Below are 15,632 nucleotides of genomic sequence, written 5' to 3' on the forward strand. Positions count from 1 at the left end.
CATTTAATTTAAAATTCCTGGTCAGTCTTGTTCATTCACTTCTACAAAAACACATTAAGATAACAAAGATATAGCTTAAAGCATGAAAGGTGTGAACAAACTTAATGTTTGATTTTGCCCTAAAATGTAACAAGATTTTTATGAAAATCAAGTTGTAATAAATTATATTAGAGGTGTAAACAGGTTTTTACAAAAAATACTCAACAAATAGCTTGTCTAAACAAGATAAACGTTTAAGCCCATGAATTTGTTTATTAACATTGTCTCCCCAGTATATTTCATTAAAGACTTTTAACAGCAATAGTTTGTTTTTGTCCATACTGTAATCAAAGTATGCTTTATTCTGCAGCATCTTATAACAAAAAGTCATGAGACAAATATGAAAAAAGATGATTTCTTTGAGTACTTGCATAAGAACAAAAATTCAGAAGTTTGATATGCAAAATAATGACAATGACTGAGCTCTCAGTATATAAAAATATAAATAAAAAACATAATTATCAATTTTCAAGAATTGGTTGAAAATGGATCGTTGTCTAACAGTTTTCCGTATGATGGATGATGCATTTAAACCAGTAACTCCTGTTGTTACAGAATGTGTAAATTAAGTCGAACAAACCAGAAGATAAGCAAAATAGTAACATTCAGTCAACTTATAAAAATCCACACTGAAAAAAGGAGCGTGCAAGAAATAAGTTCTACTGAGCTTCCATGCAGAGCTCCAGGAGGAAAACAAAATTTGATGCTAAAAAAAAAAAAAAGAAGAAACACCTAATTGCAAAAGAGCATGTCCGTTCAATTAAAGTGCTTCATCATTGACCTTGTTTCTTCGAAAGATACCTGCAGAAGAAATAACATAGTTTAACATTTATGAAAGCAGAATGGAAAACAATTTCCTAGAACATTTCCTGAGATTTTAAGATTGAATGCTACATATATTACTGCGCTATCAATAGTACCTGCATATTCCTCAGAAAGCCATTCACATGTACATGTGTGAAAATAGTGCAAACGTGAAATATGCATGTAATGAGTTTTTTGGTTATTTCGGCAGCTTGAAGGCCCAGATTTATTTTGCAACAGGTTAAAAACTGTGATTCATAAGGTTATGACCAGGGAACACAAAATTAAAGAGAAAGTGCATAATCAACATATACATAATAAAAGGACAATGCAATAACACATATTGTATTTTGTTACAAAAACATAATTTATGAAAGAACTTACCTGATAAATTCATTTCTTTCATATTAGCAAGAGTCCATGAGCTAGTGACGTATGGGATATACATTCCTACCAGGAGGGGCAAAGTTTCCCAAACCTCAAAATGCCTATAAATACACCCCTCACCACACCCACAATTCAGTTTAACGAATAGCCAAGAAGTGGGGTGATAAAAAAAGTGCGAAAGCATATAAAATAAGGAATTGGAATAATTGTGCTTTATACAAAAATCATAACCACCACAAAAAAGGGTGGGCCTCATGGACTCTTGCTAATATGAAAGAAATGAATTTATCAGGTAAGTTCTTACATAAATTATGTTTTCTTTCATGTAATTAGCAAGAGTCCATGAGCTAGTGACGTATGGGATAATGATTACCCAAGATGTGGATCTTTCCACGCAAGAGTCACTAGAGAGGGAGGGATAAAATAAAGACAGCCAATTCCTGCTGAAAATAATCCACACCCAAAAACATAATTTATGCTTACCTGATAAATTCCTTTCTTCTGTTGTGTGATCAGTCCACGGGTCATCATTACTTCTGGGATATAACTCCTCCCCAACAGGAAATGCAAGAGGATTCACCCAGCAGAGCTGCATATAGCTCCTCCCCTCTACGTCAGTCCCAGTCATTCGACCAAGAATCAACGAGAAAGGAGTAACCAAGGGTGAAGTGGTGACTGGAGTATAATTTAAAAGATATTTACCTGCCTTAAAACAGGGCGGGCCGTGGACTGATCACACAACAGAAGAAAGGAATTTATCAGGTAAGCATAAATTATGTTTTCTTCTGTTATGTGTGATCAGTCCACGGGTCATCATTACTTCTGGGATACCAATACCAAAGCAAAAGTACACGGATGACGGGAGGGATAGGCAGGCTCATTATATAGAAGGAACCACTGCCTGAAGAACCTTTCTCCCAAAAATAGCCTCCGAAGAAGCAAAAGTGTCAAATTTGTAAAATTTGGAAAAAGTATGAAGCGAAGACCAAGTTGCAGCCTTGCAAATCTGTTCAACAGAGGCCTCATTCTTAAAGGCCCAAGTGGAAGCCACAGCTCTAGTGGAGTGAGCTGTAATTCTTTCAGGAGGCTGCTGACCAGCAGTCTCATAGGCTAAACGTATTATGCTACGAAGCCAAAAAGAGAGAGAGGTAGCAGAAGCTTTTTGACCTCTCCTCTGTCCAGAATAAACGACAAACAGGGAAGAAGTTTGGCGAAAATCTTTAGTTGCCTGCAAGTAGAACTTGAGGGCACGAACTACATCCAGATTGTGTAGAAGACGTTCCTTCTTTGAAGAAGGATTTGGACACAAGGATGGAACAACAATCTCTTGATTGATATTCCTGTTAGTGACCACCTTAGGTAAGAACCCAGGTTTAGTACGCAGAACCACCTTGTCTGAGTGAAAAATCAGATAAGGAGAATCACAATGTAAGGCTGATAACTCAGAGACTCTTCGAGCCGAGGAAATAGCCATTAAAAACAGAACTTTCCAAGATAACAATTTTATATCAATGGAATGAAGGGGTTCAAATGGAACACCCTGTAAAACGTTAAGAACTAAGTTTAAACTCCATGGCGGAGCAACAGCTTTAAACACAGGCTTGATCCTAGCTAAAGCCTGACAAAAAGCCTGGACGTCTGGATTTTCTGACAGACGCCTGTGTAACAAGATGGACAGAGCTGAAATCTGTCCCTTTAATGAACTAGCTGATAAACCCTTTTCTAATCCTTCTTGTAGAAAAGACAATATCCTAGAGATCCTAACCTTACTCCAGGAGTAATGTTTGGATTCGCACCAGTATAGGTATTTACGCCATATTTTATGGTAAATCTTTCTGGTAACAGGCTTCCTAGCCTGTATCAGGGTATCAATAACCGACTCAGAAAAACCACGTTTTGATAAAATCAAACGTTCAATTTCCAAGCAGTCAGCTTCAGAGAAGTTAGATTTTGATGTTTGAATGGACCCTGTATCAGAAGGTCCTGTCTTAGAGGTAGAGACCAAGGCGGACAGGATGACATGTCCACTAGATCTGCATACCAAGTCCTGCGTGGCCATGCAGGCGCTATTAGAATCACTGATGCTCTCTCCTGCTTGATTTTGGCAATCAATCGAGGAAGCAGCGGAAAGGGTGGAAACACATAAGCCATCCCGAAGTTCCAAGGTGCTGTCAAAGCATCTATCAGAACCGCTCCCGGATCCCTGGATCTGGACCCGTAGCGAGGAAGTTTGGCGTTCTGGCGAGACGCCATGAGATCTATCTCTGGTTTGCCCCAACGTCGAAGTATTTGGGCAAAGACCTCCGGATGAAGTTCCCACTCCCCCGGATGAAAAGTCTGGCGACTCAAGAAATCCGCCTCCCAGTTCTCCACTCCCGGGATGTGGATTGCTGACAGGTGGCAAGAGTGAGACTCTGCCCAGCGAATTATCTTTGATACTTCCACCATTGCTAGGGAGCTTCTTGTCCCTCCCTGATGGTTGATGTAAGCTACAGTCGTGATGTTGTCCGACTGAAACCTGATGAACCCCCGAGTTGTTAATTGGGGCCAAGCTAGAAGGGCATTGAGAACTGCCCTCAATTCCAGAATGTTTATTGGAAGGAGACTCTCCTCCTGATTCCATAGTCCCTGAGCCTTCAGAGAATTCCAGACAGCGCCCCAACCTAGTAGGCTGGCGTCTGTTGTTACAATTGTCCAGTCTGGCCTGCTGAATGGCATCCCCCTGGACAGGTGTGGCCGATGAAGCCACCATAGAAGAGAATTTCTGGTCTCTTGATTCAGATTCAGAGTAGGGGACAAATCTGAGTAATCCCCATTCCACTGACTTAGCATGCATAATTGCAGAGGTCTGAGGTGTAGGCGTGCAAAAGGTACTATGTCCATTGCCGCTACCATTAAGCCGATCACCTCCATGCATTGAGCTACTGACGGGTGTTGAATGGAATGAAGGACACGGCATGCATTTTGAAGTTTTGTTAACCTGTCCTCTGTCAGGTAAATCTTCATTTCTACAGAATCTATAAGAGTCCCCAAGAATGGAACTCTTGTGAGAGGAAAAAGAGAACTCTTCTTTTCGTTCACTTTCCATCCATGCGACCTTAGAAATGCCAGAACCAACTCTGTATGAGACTTGGCAGTTTGAAAGCTTGAAGCTTGTATTAGAATGTCGTCTAGGTATGGAGCTACCGAAATCCCTCGCGGTCTTAGTACCGCCAGAAGGGCACCCAGAACCTTTGTGAAGATTCTTGGAGCCGTAGCCAATCCGAATGGAAGAGCTACAAACTGGTAGTGCCTGTCTAAGAAGGCAAACCTTAGATACCGGTGATGATCTTTGTGGATCGGTATGTGAAGGTAAGCATCCTTTAAATCCACTGTGGTCATGTACTGACCCTCTTGGATCATGGGTAAGATTGTCCGAATAGTTTCCATTTTGAACGATGGAACTCTTAGGAATTTGTTTAGAATCTTTAAATCTAAGATTGGCCTGAAAGTTCCCTCTTTTTTGGGAACTACAAACAGGTTTGAGTAGAACCCTTGTCCTTGTTCCGACCGCGGAACCGGATGGATCACTCCCATTATTAACAGATCTTGTACGCAGCGTAGAAACGCTTCTTTCTTTATCTGGTTTGTTGACAACCTTGACAGATGAAATCTCCCTCTTGGGGGAGATAATTTGAAGTCTAGAAGGTATCCCTGAGATATGATCTCTAGTGCCCAGGGATCCTGAACATCTCTTGCCCAGGCCTGGGCGAAGAGAGAGAGTCTGCCCCCCTACTAGATCCGGTCCCGGATCGGGGGCTCTCGGTTCATGCTGTCTTTGGGGCAGCAGCAGGTTTCCTGGCCTGCTTGCTCTTGTTCCAGGACTGGTTAGGCTTCCAGCCTTGCCTGTAACGAGCAACAGCTCCTTCCTGTTTTGGTGCAGTGGAGGTTGATGCTGCTCCTGCTTTTAAAGTTCCGAAAGGGACGAAAATTAGACTGTCTAGCCTTAGCTTTGGCTTTGTCTTGAGGTAGAGCGTGGCCCTTACCTCCTGTAATGTCAGCGATAATCTCTTTCAAACCGGGCCCAAATAAAGACTTGCCCCTTGAAAGGTATATTAAGTAATTTGGACTTAGAAGTAACATCAGCTGACCAGGATTTTAGCCACAGCGCCCTACGTGCCTGAATGGCGAATCCTGAGTTCTTAGCCGTAAGTTTGGTTAAATGTACTACGGCCTCCGAAATGAATGAATTAGCTAGTTTAAGGACTCTAAGCCTGTCCGTAATGTCGTCTAGCGTAGAGGAACTAAGGTTCTCTTCAAGCGACTCAATCCAAAATGCTGCCGCAGCCGTAATCGGCGCGATACATGCAAGGGGTTGTAATATAAAACCTTGTTGAACAAACATTTTCTTAAGGTAACCCTCTAATTTTTTATCCATTGGATCTGAGAAAGCACAGCTATCCTCCACCGGGATAGTGGTACGCTTAGCTAAAGTAGAAACTGCTCCCTCCACCTTAGGGACCGTCTGCCATAAGTCCCGAGTGGTGGCGTCTATTGGAAACATCTTTCTAAATATTGGAGGGGGTGAGAACGGCACACCGGGTCTATCCCACTCCTTAGTAACAATTTCAGTTAGTCTCTTAGGTATAGGAAAAACGTCAGTACTCGCCGGTACCGCAAAGTATTTATCCAACCTACACATTTTCTCTGGTATTGCAACGGTGTTACAATCGTTGAGAGCTGCTAAGACCTCCCCTAGTAATACACGGAGGTTCTCCAATTTAAATTTAAAATTTGAAATATCTGAATCCAATCTGCTTGGATCAGAACCGTCACCCTACAGAATGAAGCTCTCCGTCCTCATGCTCTGCGAGCTGTGACGCAGTATCAGACATGGCCCTAGCATTGTCAGCGCACTCTGTTCTCACCCCAGAGTGATCACGCTTGCCTCTTAGTTCTGGTAACTTAGCCAAAACTTCAGTCATAACAGTAGCCATATCTTGTAATGTTATCTGTAATGGCTGCCCAGATGTACTAGGCGCCATAATATCACGCACCTCCCGGGCGGGAGACGCAGGTACTGCCACGTGAGGCGAGTTAGACGGCATAACTCTCCCCTCGCTGTTTGGTGAAATTTGTTCACATTTGTACAGATTGGCTTTTATTTAAAGTAGCATCAATACAGTTAGTACATAAATTTCTATTGGGCTCCACCTTGGCATTGGAACAAATGACACAGGTATCTTCCTCTGAATCAGACATGTTTAACACACTAGCCAATAAACATGCAACTTGGTTACAATCTTATTTAACAAAAAACGTACTGTGCCTCAAAGTAGCACTAAACGATTAAATGACAGTTGAAATAATGAACTGAAAAACAGTTATAGCATCACTCTTTAAAACAACACAACTTGTTAGCAAAGGTTTGTTCCCATTAGTAAAGTAACACTAATTAAATTTTTAAAACACAGTCCCTACATAAGTCTCACAGCTCTGCTGAGAGAATCTACCTCCCTTCAAAGAAGTTTGAAGACCCCTGAGTTCTGTTAGAGATGAACCGGATCATGCAGAAAATACAAGAGTAACTGACTGGAAATTTTTGATGCGTAGCAAAGAGCGCCAAAAACGGCCCCTCCCCCTCACACACAGCAGTGAGAGAGAAACGAAACTGTCATAATCAAAACAAGCAAACTGCCAAGTGGAAAAAATAATGCCCAAATATTTATTCACTCAGTACCTCAGAAATGCAAACGATTCTACATTCCAGCAAAAACGTTTAACATGAATTAAATACCTATTAAAAGGTTTAATGTACTTTTACAGAGTAATTCCGGTGAAATACCATCCCCAGAATACTGAAGTGTAGAGTATACATACATGTCATTATAACGGTATGGCAGGATTTTCTTCATCAATTCCATTCAGAAAATAAAAACTGCTACATACCTCAATGCAGATTCAACTGCCCGCTGTCCCCTGATCTGAAGCTTTTACCTCCCTCAGATGGCCGAGAAACAGCAATATGATCTTAACTACTCCGGTTAAAATCATAAGAAAAACTCTGGTAGATTCTTCTTCAAACTCTGCCAGAGAAGTAATAACACGCTCCGGTGCTATTGTAAAATAACAAACTTTTGATTGAAGTTATAAAAACTAAGTATAATCACCATAGTCCTCTCACACCTCCTATCTAGTCTTTGGGTGCAAGAGAATGACTGGGGGTGACGTAGAGGGGAGGAGCTATATAGCAACTCTGCTGGGTGAATCCTCTTGCACTTCCTGTAGGGGAGCAGATAATATCCCAGAAGTAATGATGACCCGTGGACTGATCACACATAACAGAAGAAACATAATTTATGAAAGAACTTACCTGATAAATTCATTTCTTTCATATTAGCAAGAGTCCATGAGCTAGTGACGTATGGGATATACATTCCTACCAGGAGGGGCAAAGTTTCCCAAACCTCAAAATGCCTATAAATACACCCCTCACCACACCCACAATTCAGTTTAACGAATAGCCAAGAAGTGGGGTGATAAAAAAAGTGCGAAAGCATATAAAATAAGGAATTGGAATAATTGTGCTTTATACAAAAATCATAACCACCACAAAAAAGGGTGGGCCTCATGGACTCTTGCTAATATGAAAGAAATGAATTTATCAGGTAAGTTCTTACATAAATTATGTTTTCTTTCATGTAATTAGCAAGAGTCCATGAGCTAGTGACGTATGGGATAATGATTACCCAAGATGTGGATCTTTCCACGCAAGAGTCACTAGAGAGGGAGGGATAAAATAAAGACAGCCAATTCCTGCTGAAAATAATCCACACCCAAAATAAAGTTTAATGAAAAACATAAGCAGAAGATTCAAACTGAAATCGCTGCCTGAAGTACTTTTCTACCAAAAACTGCTTCAGAAGAAGAAAATACATCAAAATGGTAGAATATAGTAAAAGTATGCAAAGAGGACCAAGTTGCTGCTTTGCAAATCTGATCAATCGAAGCTTCATTCCTAAACGCCCAGGAAGTAGAAACTGACCTAGTAGAATGAGCTGTAATCCTTTGAGGCGGAGTTTTACCCGACTCAACATAGGCAAGATGAATTAAAGATTTCAACCAAGATGCCAAAGAAATGGCAGAAGCTTTCTGGCCTTTTCTAGAACCAGAAAAGATAACAAATAAACTAGAAGTCTTTCGGAAAGACTTAGTAGCTTCAACATAATATTTCAAAGCTCTAACAACATCCAAAGAATGTAACGATTTCTCCTTAGAATTCTTAGGATTAGGACATAATGAAGGAACCACAATTTCTCTACTAATGTTGTTGGAATTCACAACTTTAGGTAAAAATTCGAAAGAAGTTCGCAACACTGCCTTATCCTGATGAAAAATCAGAAAAGGAGACTCACAAGAAAGAGCAGATAATTCAGAAACTCTTCTGGCAGAAGAGATTGCCAAAAGGAACAAAACTTTCCAAGAAAGTAATTTAATGTCCAATGAATGCATAGGTTCAAACGGAGGAGCTTGAAGAGCCCCTAGAACCAAATTCAAACTCCAAGGAGGAGAAATTGACTTAATGACAGGTTTTATACGAACCAAAGCTTGTACAAAACAATGAATATCAGGAAGATTAGCAATCTTTCTGTGAAAAAGAACAGAAAGAGCAGAGATTTGTCCTTTCAAGGAACTTGCGGACAAACCTTTATCTAAACCATCCTGAAGAAACTGTAAAATTCTTGGAATTCTAAAAGAATGCCAAGAAAAATGATGAGAAAGACACCAAGAAATATAAGTCTTCCAGACTCTATAATATATCTCTCTGGATACAGATTTACGAGCCTGTAACATAGTATTAATCACAGAGTCAGAGAAACCTCTTTGACTAAGAATCAAGCGTTCAATCTCCATACCTTTAAATTTAAGGATTTGAGATCCTGATGGAAAAAAGGACCTTGCGACAGAAGGTCTGGTCGTAGCGGAAGAGTCCACGGATGGCAAGAGGCCATCCGGACAAGATCCGCATACCAAAACCTGTGAGGCCATGCCGGAGCTACCAGCAGAACAAACGAGCATTCCTTCAGAATCTTGGAGATTACTCTTGGAAGAAGAACTAGAGGCGGAAAGATATAGGCAGGATGATACTTCCAAGGAAGTGACAATGCATCCACTGCTTCCGCTTGAGGATCCCTGGATCTGGACAGATACCTGGGAAGTTTCTTGTTTAGATGAGAGGCCATCAGATCTATTTCTGGAAGTCCCCACATTTGAACAATCTGAAGAAATACCTCTGGGTGAAGAGACCATTCGCCCGGATGTAACGTTTGGCGACTGAGATAATCCGCTTCCCAATTGTCTATACCTGGGATATGAACCGCAGAGATTAGACAGGAGCTGGATTCCGCCCAAACCAGAATTCGAGATACTTCTTTCATAGCCAGAGGACTGTGAGTCCCTCCTTGATGATTGATGTATGCCACAGTTGTGACATTGTCTGTCTGAAAACAAATGAACGATTCTCTCTTCAGAAGAGGCCAAGACTGAAGAGCTCTGAAAATTGCACGGAGTTCCAAAATATTGATCGGTAATCTCACCTCCTGAGATTCCCAAACTCCTTGTGCCGATTCAAACGCATTATCCCAAATATGAAACTGACTGTCTGAAAATAAGGAATGTTGAACATTCTGAGTCAAGGCAAATAAATGTTTGAATACATATATTTAGAACTTTATAAATAAAGTGCCCAACCATAGCTTAGAGTGTCACAGAAAATAAGATTTACTTACCCCAGGACACTCATCTACACGTTTGTAGAAAGCCAAACCAGTACTGAAACGAAAATCAGCAGAGGTAATGGTATATAAATAAGAGTATATCGTCGATCTGAAAAGGGAGGTAAGAGATGAATCTCTACGACCGATAACAGAGAACCTATGAAATAGACCCCGTAGAAGGAGATCACTGCATTCAAATAGGCAATACTCTCCTCACATCCCTCTGACATTCACTGCACGCTGAGAGGAAAACCGGGCTCCAACTTGGTGCGGAGCGCATATCAACGTAGAATCTAGCACAAACTTACTTCACCACCTCCATAGGAGGCAAAGTTTGTAAAACTGAATTGTGGGTGTGGTGAGGGGTGTATTTATAGGCATTTTGAGGTTTGGGAAACTTTGCCCCTCCTGGTAGGAATGTATATCCCATACGTCACTAGCTCATGGACTCTTGCTAATTACATGAAAGAAATATTAAATTTGAAAGTCAAGTAAAGTTTACTTACGGTATGTTTTTCAAAACTGAATTGAATAACTATATATGAAAAAGACAACTATCTTAATTTCCCATAGTGGGCAGCAATAACTGCATAACTTATATTGTTATATCTTAATTATAAATATCCCATATTTTACAAAGGTGTACAATGGTACATTAGCTACATGGGGACATAACAGGTTTTAACAAAGCTTAAAGAAGGTCAAGTGTCCTGTTCTTCAGCTGAACTTTGTCCAAAATGCAATGGGACTTGAAAGCACGACTCAGTTTGCAGATATTGCCTGACCAGAATTATAGGCATAACTATAATAGGTTTGGTTGCTATTGAGATAAGAGTAACCAGGGACCCATGCAGATCTGCACATAGGGCCTAATTCATAAAAACTCACCAGATAATTTTAATGGGAATAAAACCTTTATGAAATATATTAGTGAACTCTTGCCTTTAACCACTAAGGGGCCTCGTAATACTGACGGCATCTAATAGAATCTCACCCAACCAGAGAGCTTAAAGGGACAGTAAACACCAAAATTTTTCTTATTTAAAAAGATTATTTATTAACCATTCCCCATTTTTGCACAGTTATATTAATTTACTTTTTACCTCTGTGATTACCTTGTATCTAAGTCTCTGCAGACAGCCCCCTTATCTAAGTGCTTTTGACAGACATGCAGTGTAGTCAATCAGTGAAGACTCCTAAATAACTTCACGGGAGTGAGCACAATGTTATCTATGTGACACACATGAACTAACACTGTCTAACTGTGAAAAAATGTCAAAATGCTCTCAGCTAAGAGGCGGTTTTTAACGGTTTAGAAATCAGTTTGAGCCTAGCTAGGTTTAGCTTTTCAAAAATAACATCAAGGGAACAAAGCAAATTTGATGATAAAAGTAAATTGGAAAGTTGTTTAAAATTGCATGCCCTATCTGAATCATGAAAGTTTAGTTTTGACTTTACTGTCCCTTTAAGAGAATCAGGCCCTTAGTCTGAATGTCAAATGAGTAGATTGTTTTTTTACAAGAAAATTCAGTCACTACTATGTCATGTGAAAGCCTTCAAATGCATACACTTATATACTGTTCAGAAGAATTGGTGCCTCAGAAAGTGTGCTTATAAAAAACAGAATTTATGCTTACCTGATAAATTACTTTCTCCAACGGTGTGTCCGGTCCACGGCGTCATCCTTACTTGTGGGAATATCTCTTCCCCAACAGGAAATGGCAAAGAGTCCCAGCAAAGCTGGCCATATAGTCCCTCCTAGGCTCCGCCCACCCCAGTCATTCGACCGACGGACAGGAGGAAAAATATAGGAGAAACCATATGGTACCGTGGTGACTGTAGTTAGAGAAAATAATTCATCAGACCTGATTAAAAAACCAGGGCGGGCCGTGGACCGGACACACCGTTGGAGAAAGTAATTTATCAGGTAAGCATAAATTCTGTTTTCTCCAACATTGGTGTGTCCGGTCCACGGCGTCATCCTTACTTGTGGGAACCAATACCAAAGCTTTAGGACACGGATGAAGGGAGGGAGCAAATCAGGTTACCTAAACGGAAGGCACCACGGCTTGCAAAACCTTTCTCCCAAAAATAGCCTCCGAAGAAGCAAAAGTATCAAATTTGTAAAATTTGGCAAAAGTGTGCAGTGAAGACCAAGTCGCTGCCTTACATATCTGGTCAACAAAAGCCTTGTTCTTGAAGGCCCATGTGGAAGCCACAGCCCTAGTGGAGTGAGCTGTGATTCTTTCAGGAGGCTGCCGTCCGGCAGTCTCATAAGCCAATCGGATGATGCTTTTAAGCCAAAAGGAAAGAGAGGTAGAAGTCGCTTTTTGACCTCTCCTTTTACCAGAATAGACAACAAACAAAGAAGATGTTTGTCTGAAATCTTTTGTAGCCTCTAAATAGAATTTTAGAGCACGGACTACGTCCAAATTGTGTAACAAACGTTCCTTCTTTGAAACTGGATTCGGACATAAAGAAGGTACAACTATCTCCTGGTTAATATTCTTGTTAGAAACAACCTTTGGAAGAAAACCAGGCTTATTACGCAAAACCACCTTATCTGCATGAAACACCAGATAGGGCGGAGAACACTGCAGAGCAGATAACTCTGAAACTCTTCTAGCAGAAGAAATAGCAACCAAAAACAAAACTTTCCAAGATAGTAACTTAATATCTATGGAATGTAAAGGTTCAAACGGAACCCCTTGAAGAACTGAAAGAACTAGATTTAGACTCCAGGGAGGAGTCAAAGGTCTGTAAACAGGCTTGATCCTAACCAGAGCCTGAACAAATGCTTGAACATCTGGCACAGCTGCCAGTCTTTTGTGTAGTAAGACAGATAAGGCAGAGATCTGTCCCTTTAGAGAACTTGCAGATAATCCTTTCTGCAAACCTTCTTGTAGAAAGGAGAGAATCTTAGGAATTTTTATCTTATTCCATGGGAATCCTTTGGATTCACACCAACAGATATATCTTTTCCATATTTTATGGTAAATCTTTCTAGTTACCGGTTTTCTGGCCTGAACCAGAGTATCTATCACAGAATCTGAAAACCCACGCTTTGATAGAATCAAGCGTTCAATCTCCAAGCCGTCAGCTGGAGGGAGACCAGATTTGGATGTTCGAATGGACCCTGAACAAGAAGGTCCTGTCTCAAAGGTAGCTTCCATGGTGGAACCGATGACATATTCACCAGGTCTGCATACCAAGTCCTGCGTGGCCACGCAGGAGCTATCAAGATCACCGAGGCCCTCTCCTGTTTGATCCTGGCTACCAGCCTGGGAATGAGAGGAAACTGTGGAAATACATAAGCTAGGTTGAAGGTCCAAGGTGCTACTAGTGCATCTACTAGAGTCGCCTTGGGATCCCTGGATCTGGACCCGTAGCAAGGAACCTTGAAGTTCTGACGAGACGCCATCAGATCCATGTCTGGAATGCCCCATAATTGAGTTAGTTGGGCAAAGATCTCCGGGTGGAGTTCCCACTCCCCCGGATGGAATGTCTGACGACTCAGATAATCCGCTTCCCAGTTTTCCACACCTGGGATGTGGATCGCAGATAGGTGGCAGGAGTGATCCTCCACCCATTTAATTATTTTGGTCACTTCTTTCATCGCCAGGGAACTCCTTGTTCCCCCCTGATGATTGATATACGCAACGGTCGTCATGTTGTCTGATTGAAATCTTATGAATCTGGCCTTTGCTAGCTGAGGCCAAGCCCTGAGAGCATTGAAGATCGCTCTTAGTTCCAGAATGTTTATCGGGAGAAGAGACTCTTCCCGAGACCATAGTCCCTGAGCTTTCAGGGATTCCCAGACCGCGCCCCAGCCCACTAGACTGGCGTCGGTCGTGACAATGACCCACTCTGGTCTGCGGAAGCTCATTCCCTGGGATAGATGGTCCAGGGTCAGCCACCAACGGAGTGAATCTCTGGTCTTCTGATCTACTTGAATCATTGGAGACAAGTCTGTATAGTCCCCATTCCACTGTTTGAGCATGCACAGTTGTAATGGTCTTAGATGAATTCGTGCAAAAGGAACTATGTCCATTGCTGCAACCATCAACCCTACTACTTCCTTCCATGCACTGCGCTATGGAAGGACGTGGAACAGAATGAAGAACTTGACAAGTGCTTAGAAGTTTTGACTTTCTGACCTCTGTCAGAAAAATCCTCATTTCTAAGGAATCTATTATTGTTCCCAAGAAGGGAACTCTTGTTGACGGAGACAGAGAACTTTTTTCTATGTTCACCTTCCATCCGTTTGATCTGAGAAAGGCCAGAACGATGTCTGTATGAGCCTTTGCTTTTGACAGGGACGACGCTTGTATTAGAATGTCGTCCAAGTAAGGTACTACTGCAATGCCCCTCGGTCTTAGAACCGCTAGAAGGGACCCTAGTACCTTTGTGAAAATCCTTGGAGCAGTGGCTAACCCGAATGGGAGGGCCACAAACTGGTAATGTTTGTCCAGAAAGGCGAACCTTAGGAACTGATGATGTTCTTTGTGGATAGGAATATGTAGGTACGCATCCTTTAGATCCACGGTAGTCATAAATTGACCTTCCTGGATAGTGGGTAGAATCGTTCGAATGGTTTCCATCTTGAACGATGGTACCCTGAGAAATTTGTTTAGGATCTTCAAATCCAAAATTGGTCTGAAAGTTCCCTCTTTTTTGGGAACTACGAACAGATTTGAATAAAATCCCATTCCTTGTTCCTTTATTGGAACTGGGTGTATCACTCCCATCTTTAACAGGTCTTCTACACAATGTAAGAACGCCTGTCACTTTATTTGGTTTAAGGATAAGTGAGACATGTGGAACCTTCCCCTTGGGGGTAGTTCCCTGAATTCCAGAAGATAACCCTGAGAAACTATTTCTAGTGCCCAGGGAACCTGAACATCTCTTGCCCAAGCCTGAGCAAAGAGAGAGAGTCTGCCCCCTACTAGATCCGGTCCCGGATCGGGGGCTACTCCTTCATGCTGTTTTGTTAGCAGCAGCAGGCTTTTTGGCCTGCTTACCCTTGTTCCAGCCTTGCATCGGTTTCCAGGCTGGTTTGGGTTGTGAGGCATTACCCTCTTGCTTAGAGGATGCAGAATTAGAGGCCGGTCCGTTCCTGAAATTGCGAAAGGAACGAAAATTAGACTTATTCTTGGCCTTGAAAGGCCTATCTTGTGGAAGGGCGTGTCCCTTTCCCCCAGTGATGTCTGAGATAATCTCTTTCAATTCTGGTCCAAATAGAGTTTTACCTTTGAAAGGGATGTTAAGCAATTTTGTCTTGGATGACACATCCGCTGACCAAGACTTTAGCCAAAGCGATCTACGCGCCACGATTGCAAACCCTGAATTTTTCGCCGCTAATCTAGCTAATTGCAAAGCGGCATCTAAAATAAAAGAGTTAGCCAACTTAAGTGCGTGAACTCTGTCCATAACCTCCTCATATGGAGTCTCTCTACTGAGCGACTTTTCTAGTTCCTCGAACCAGAACCACGCTGCTGTAGTGACAGGAACAATGCACGAAATGGGTTGTAGAAGGTAACCTTGCTGTACAAAAATCTTTTTAAGCAAACCCTCCAATTTTTTATCCATAGGATCTTTGAAAGCACAACTATCCTCGATAGGAATAGTAGTGCGCTTGTTTAGAGT

The 15,632-nt window shown here is 41.6% G+C and overlaps 1 protein-coding gene across 2 annotated transcripts in view; it reads right to left on the bottom strand.

The window, feature by feature from the left end:
* Positions 1-228: 228 nt before the first annotated feature.
* Positions 229-15,632, bottom strand: part of UBLCP1 (ubiquitin like domain containing CTD phosphatase 1) — a 162,346-nt gene continuing 146,942 nt past the window's right edge. For both annotated transcript variants that reach the window (XM_053718777.1, XM_053718776.1), the window contains one exon: positions 229-840. In XM_053718777.1, coding sequence (XP_053574752.1) covers positions 813-840 — 28 coding nt within the window. In that variant the 3' untranslated portion in view covers positions 229-812. The remainder of the gene's footprint in view (positions 841-15,632) is intronic.

The sequence above is a fragment of the Bombina bombina genome, chromosome 6 (assembly GCF_027579735.1).
Source record: "Bombina bombina isolate aBomBom1 chromosome 6, aBomBom1.pri, whole genome shotgun sequence".
Taxonomy (NCBI): Eukaryota; Metazoa; Chordata; class Amphibia; order Anura; family Bombinatoridae; genus Bombina; species Bombina bombina.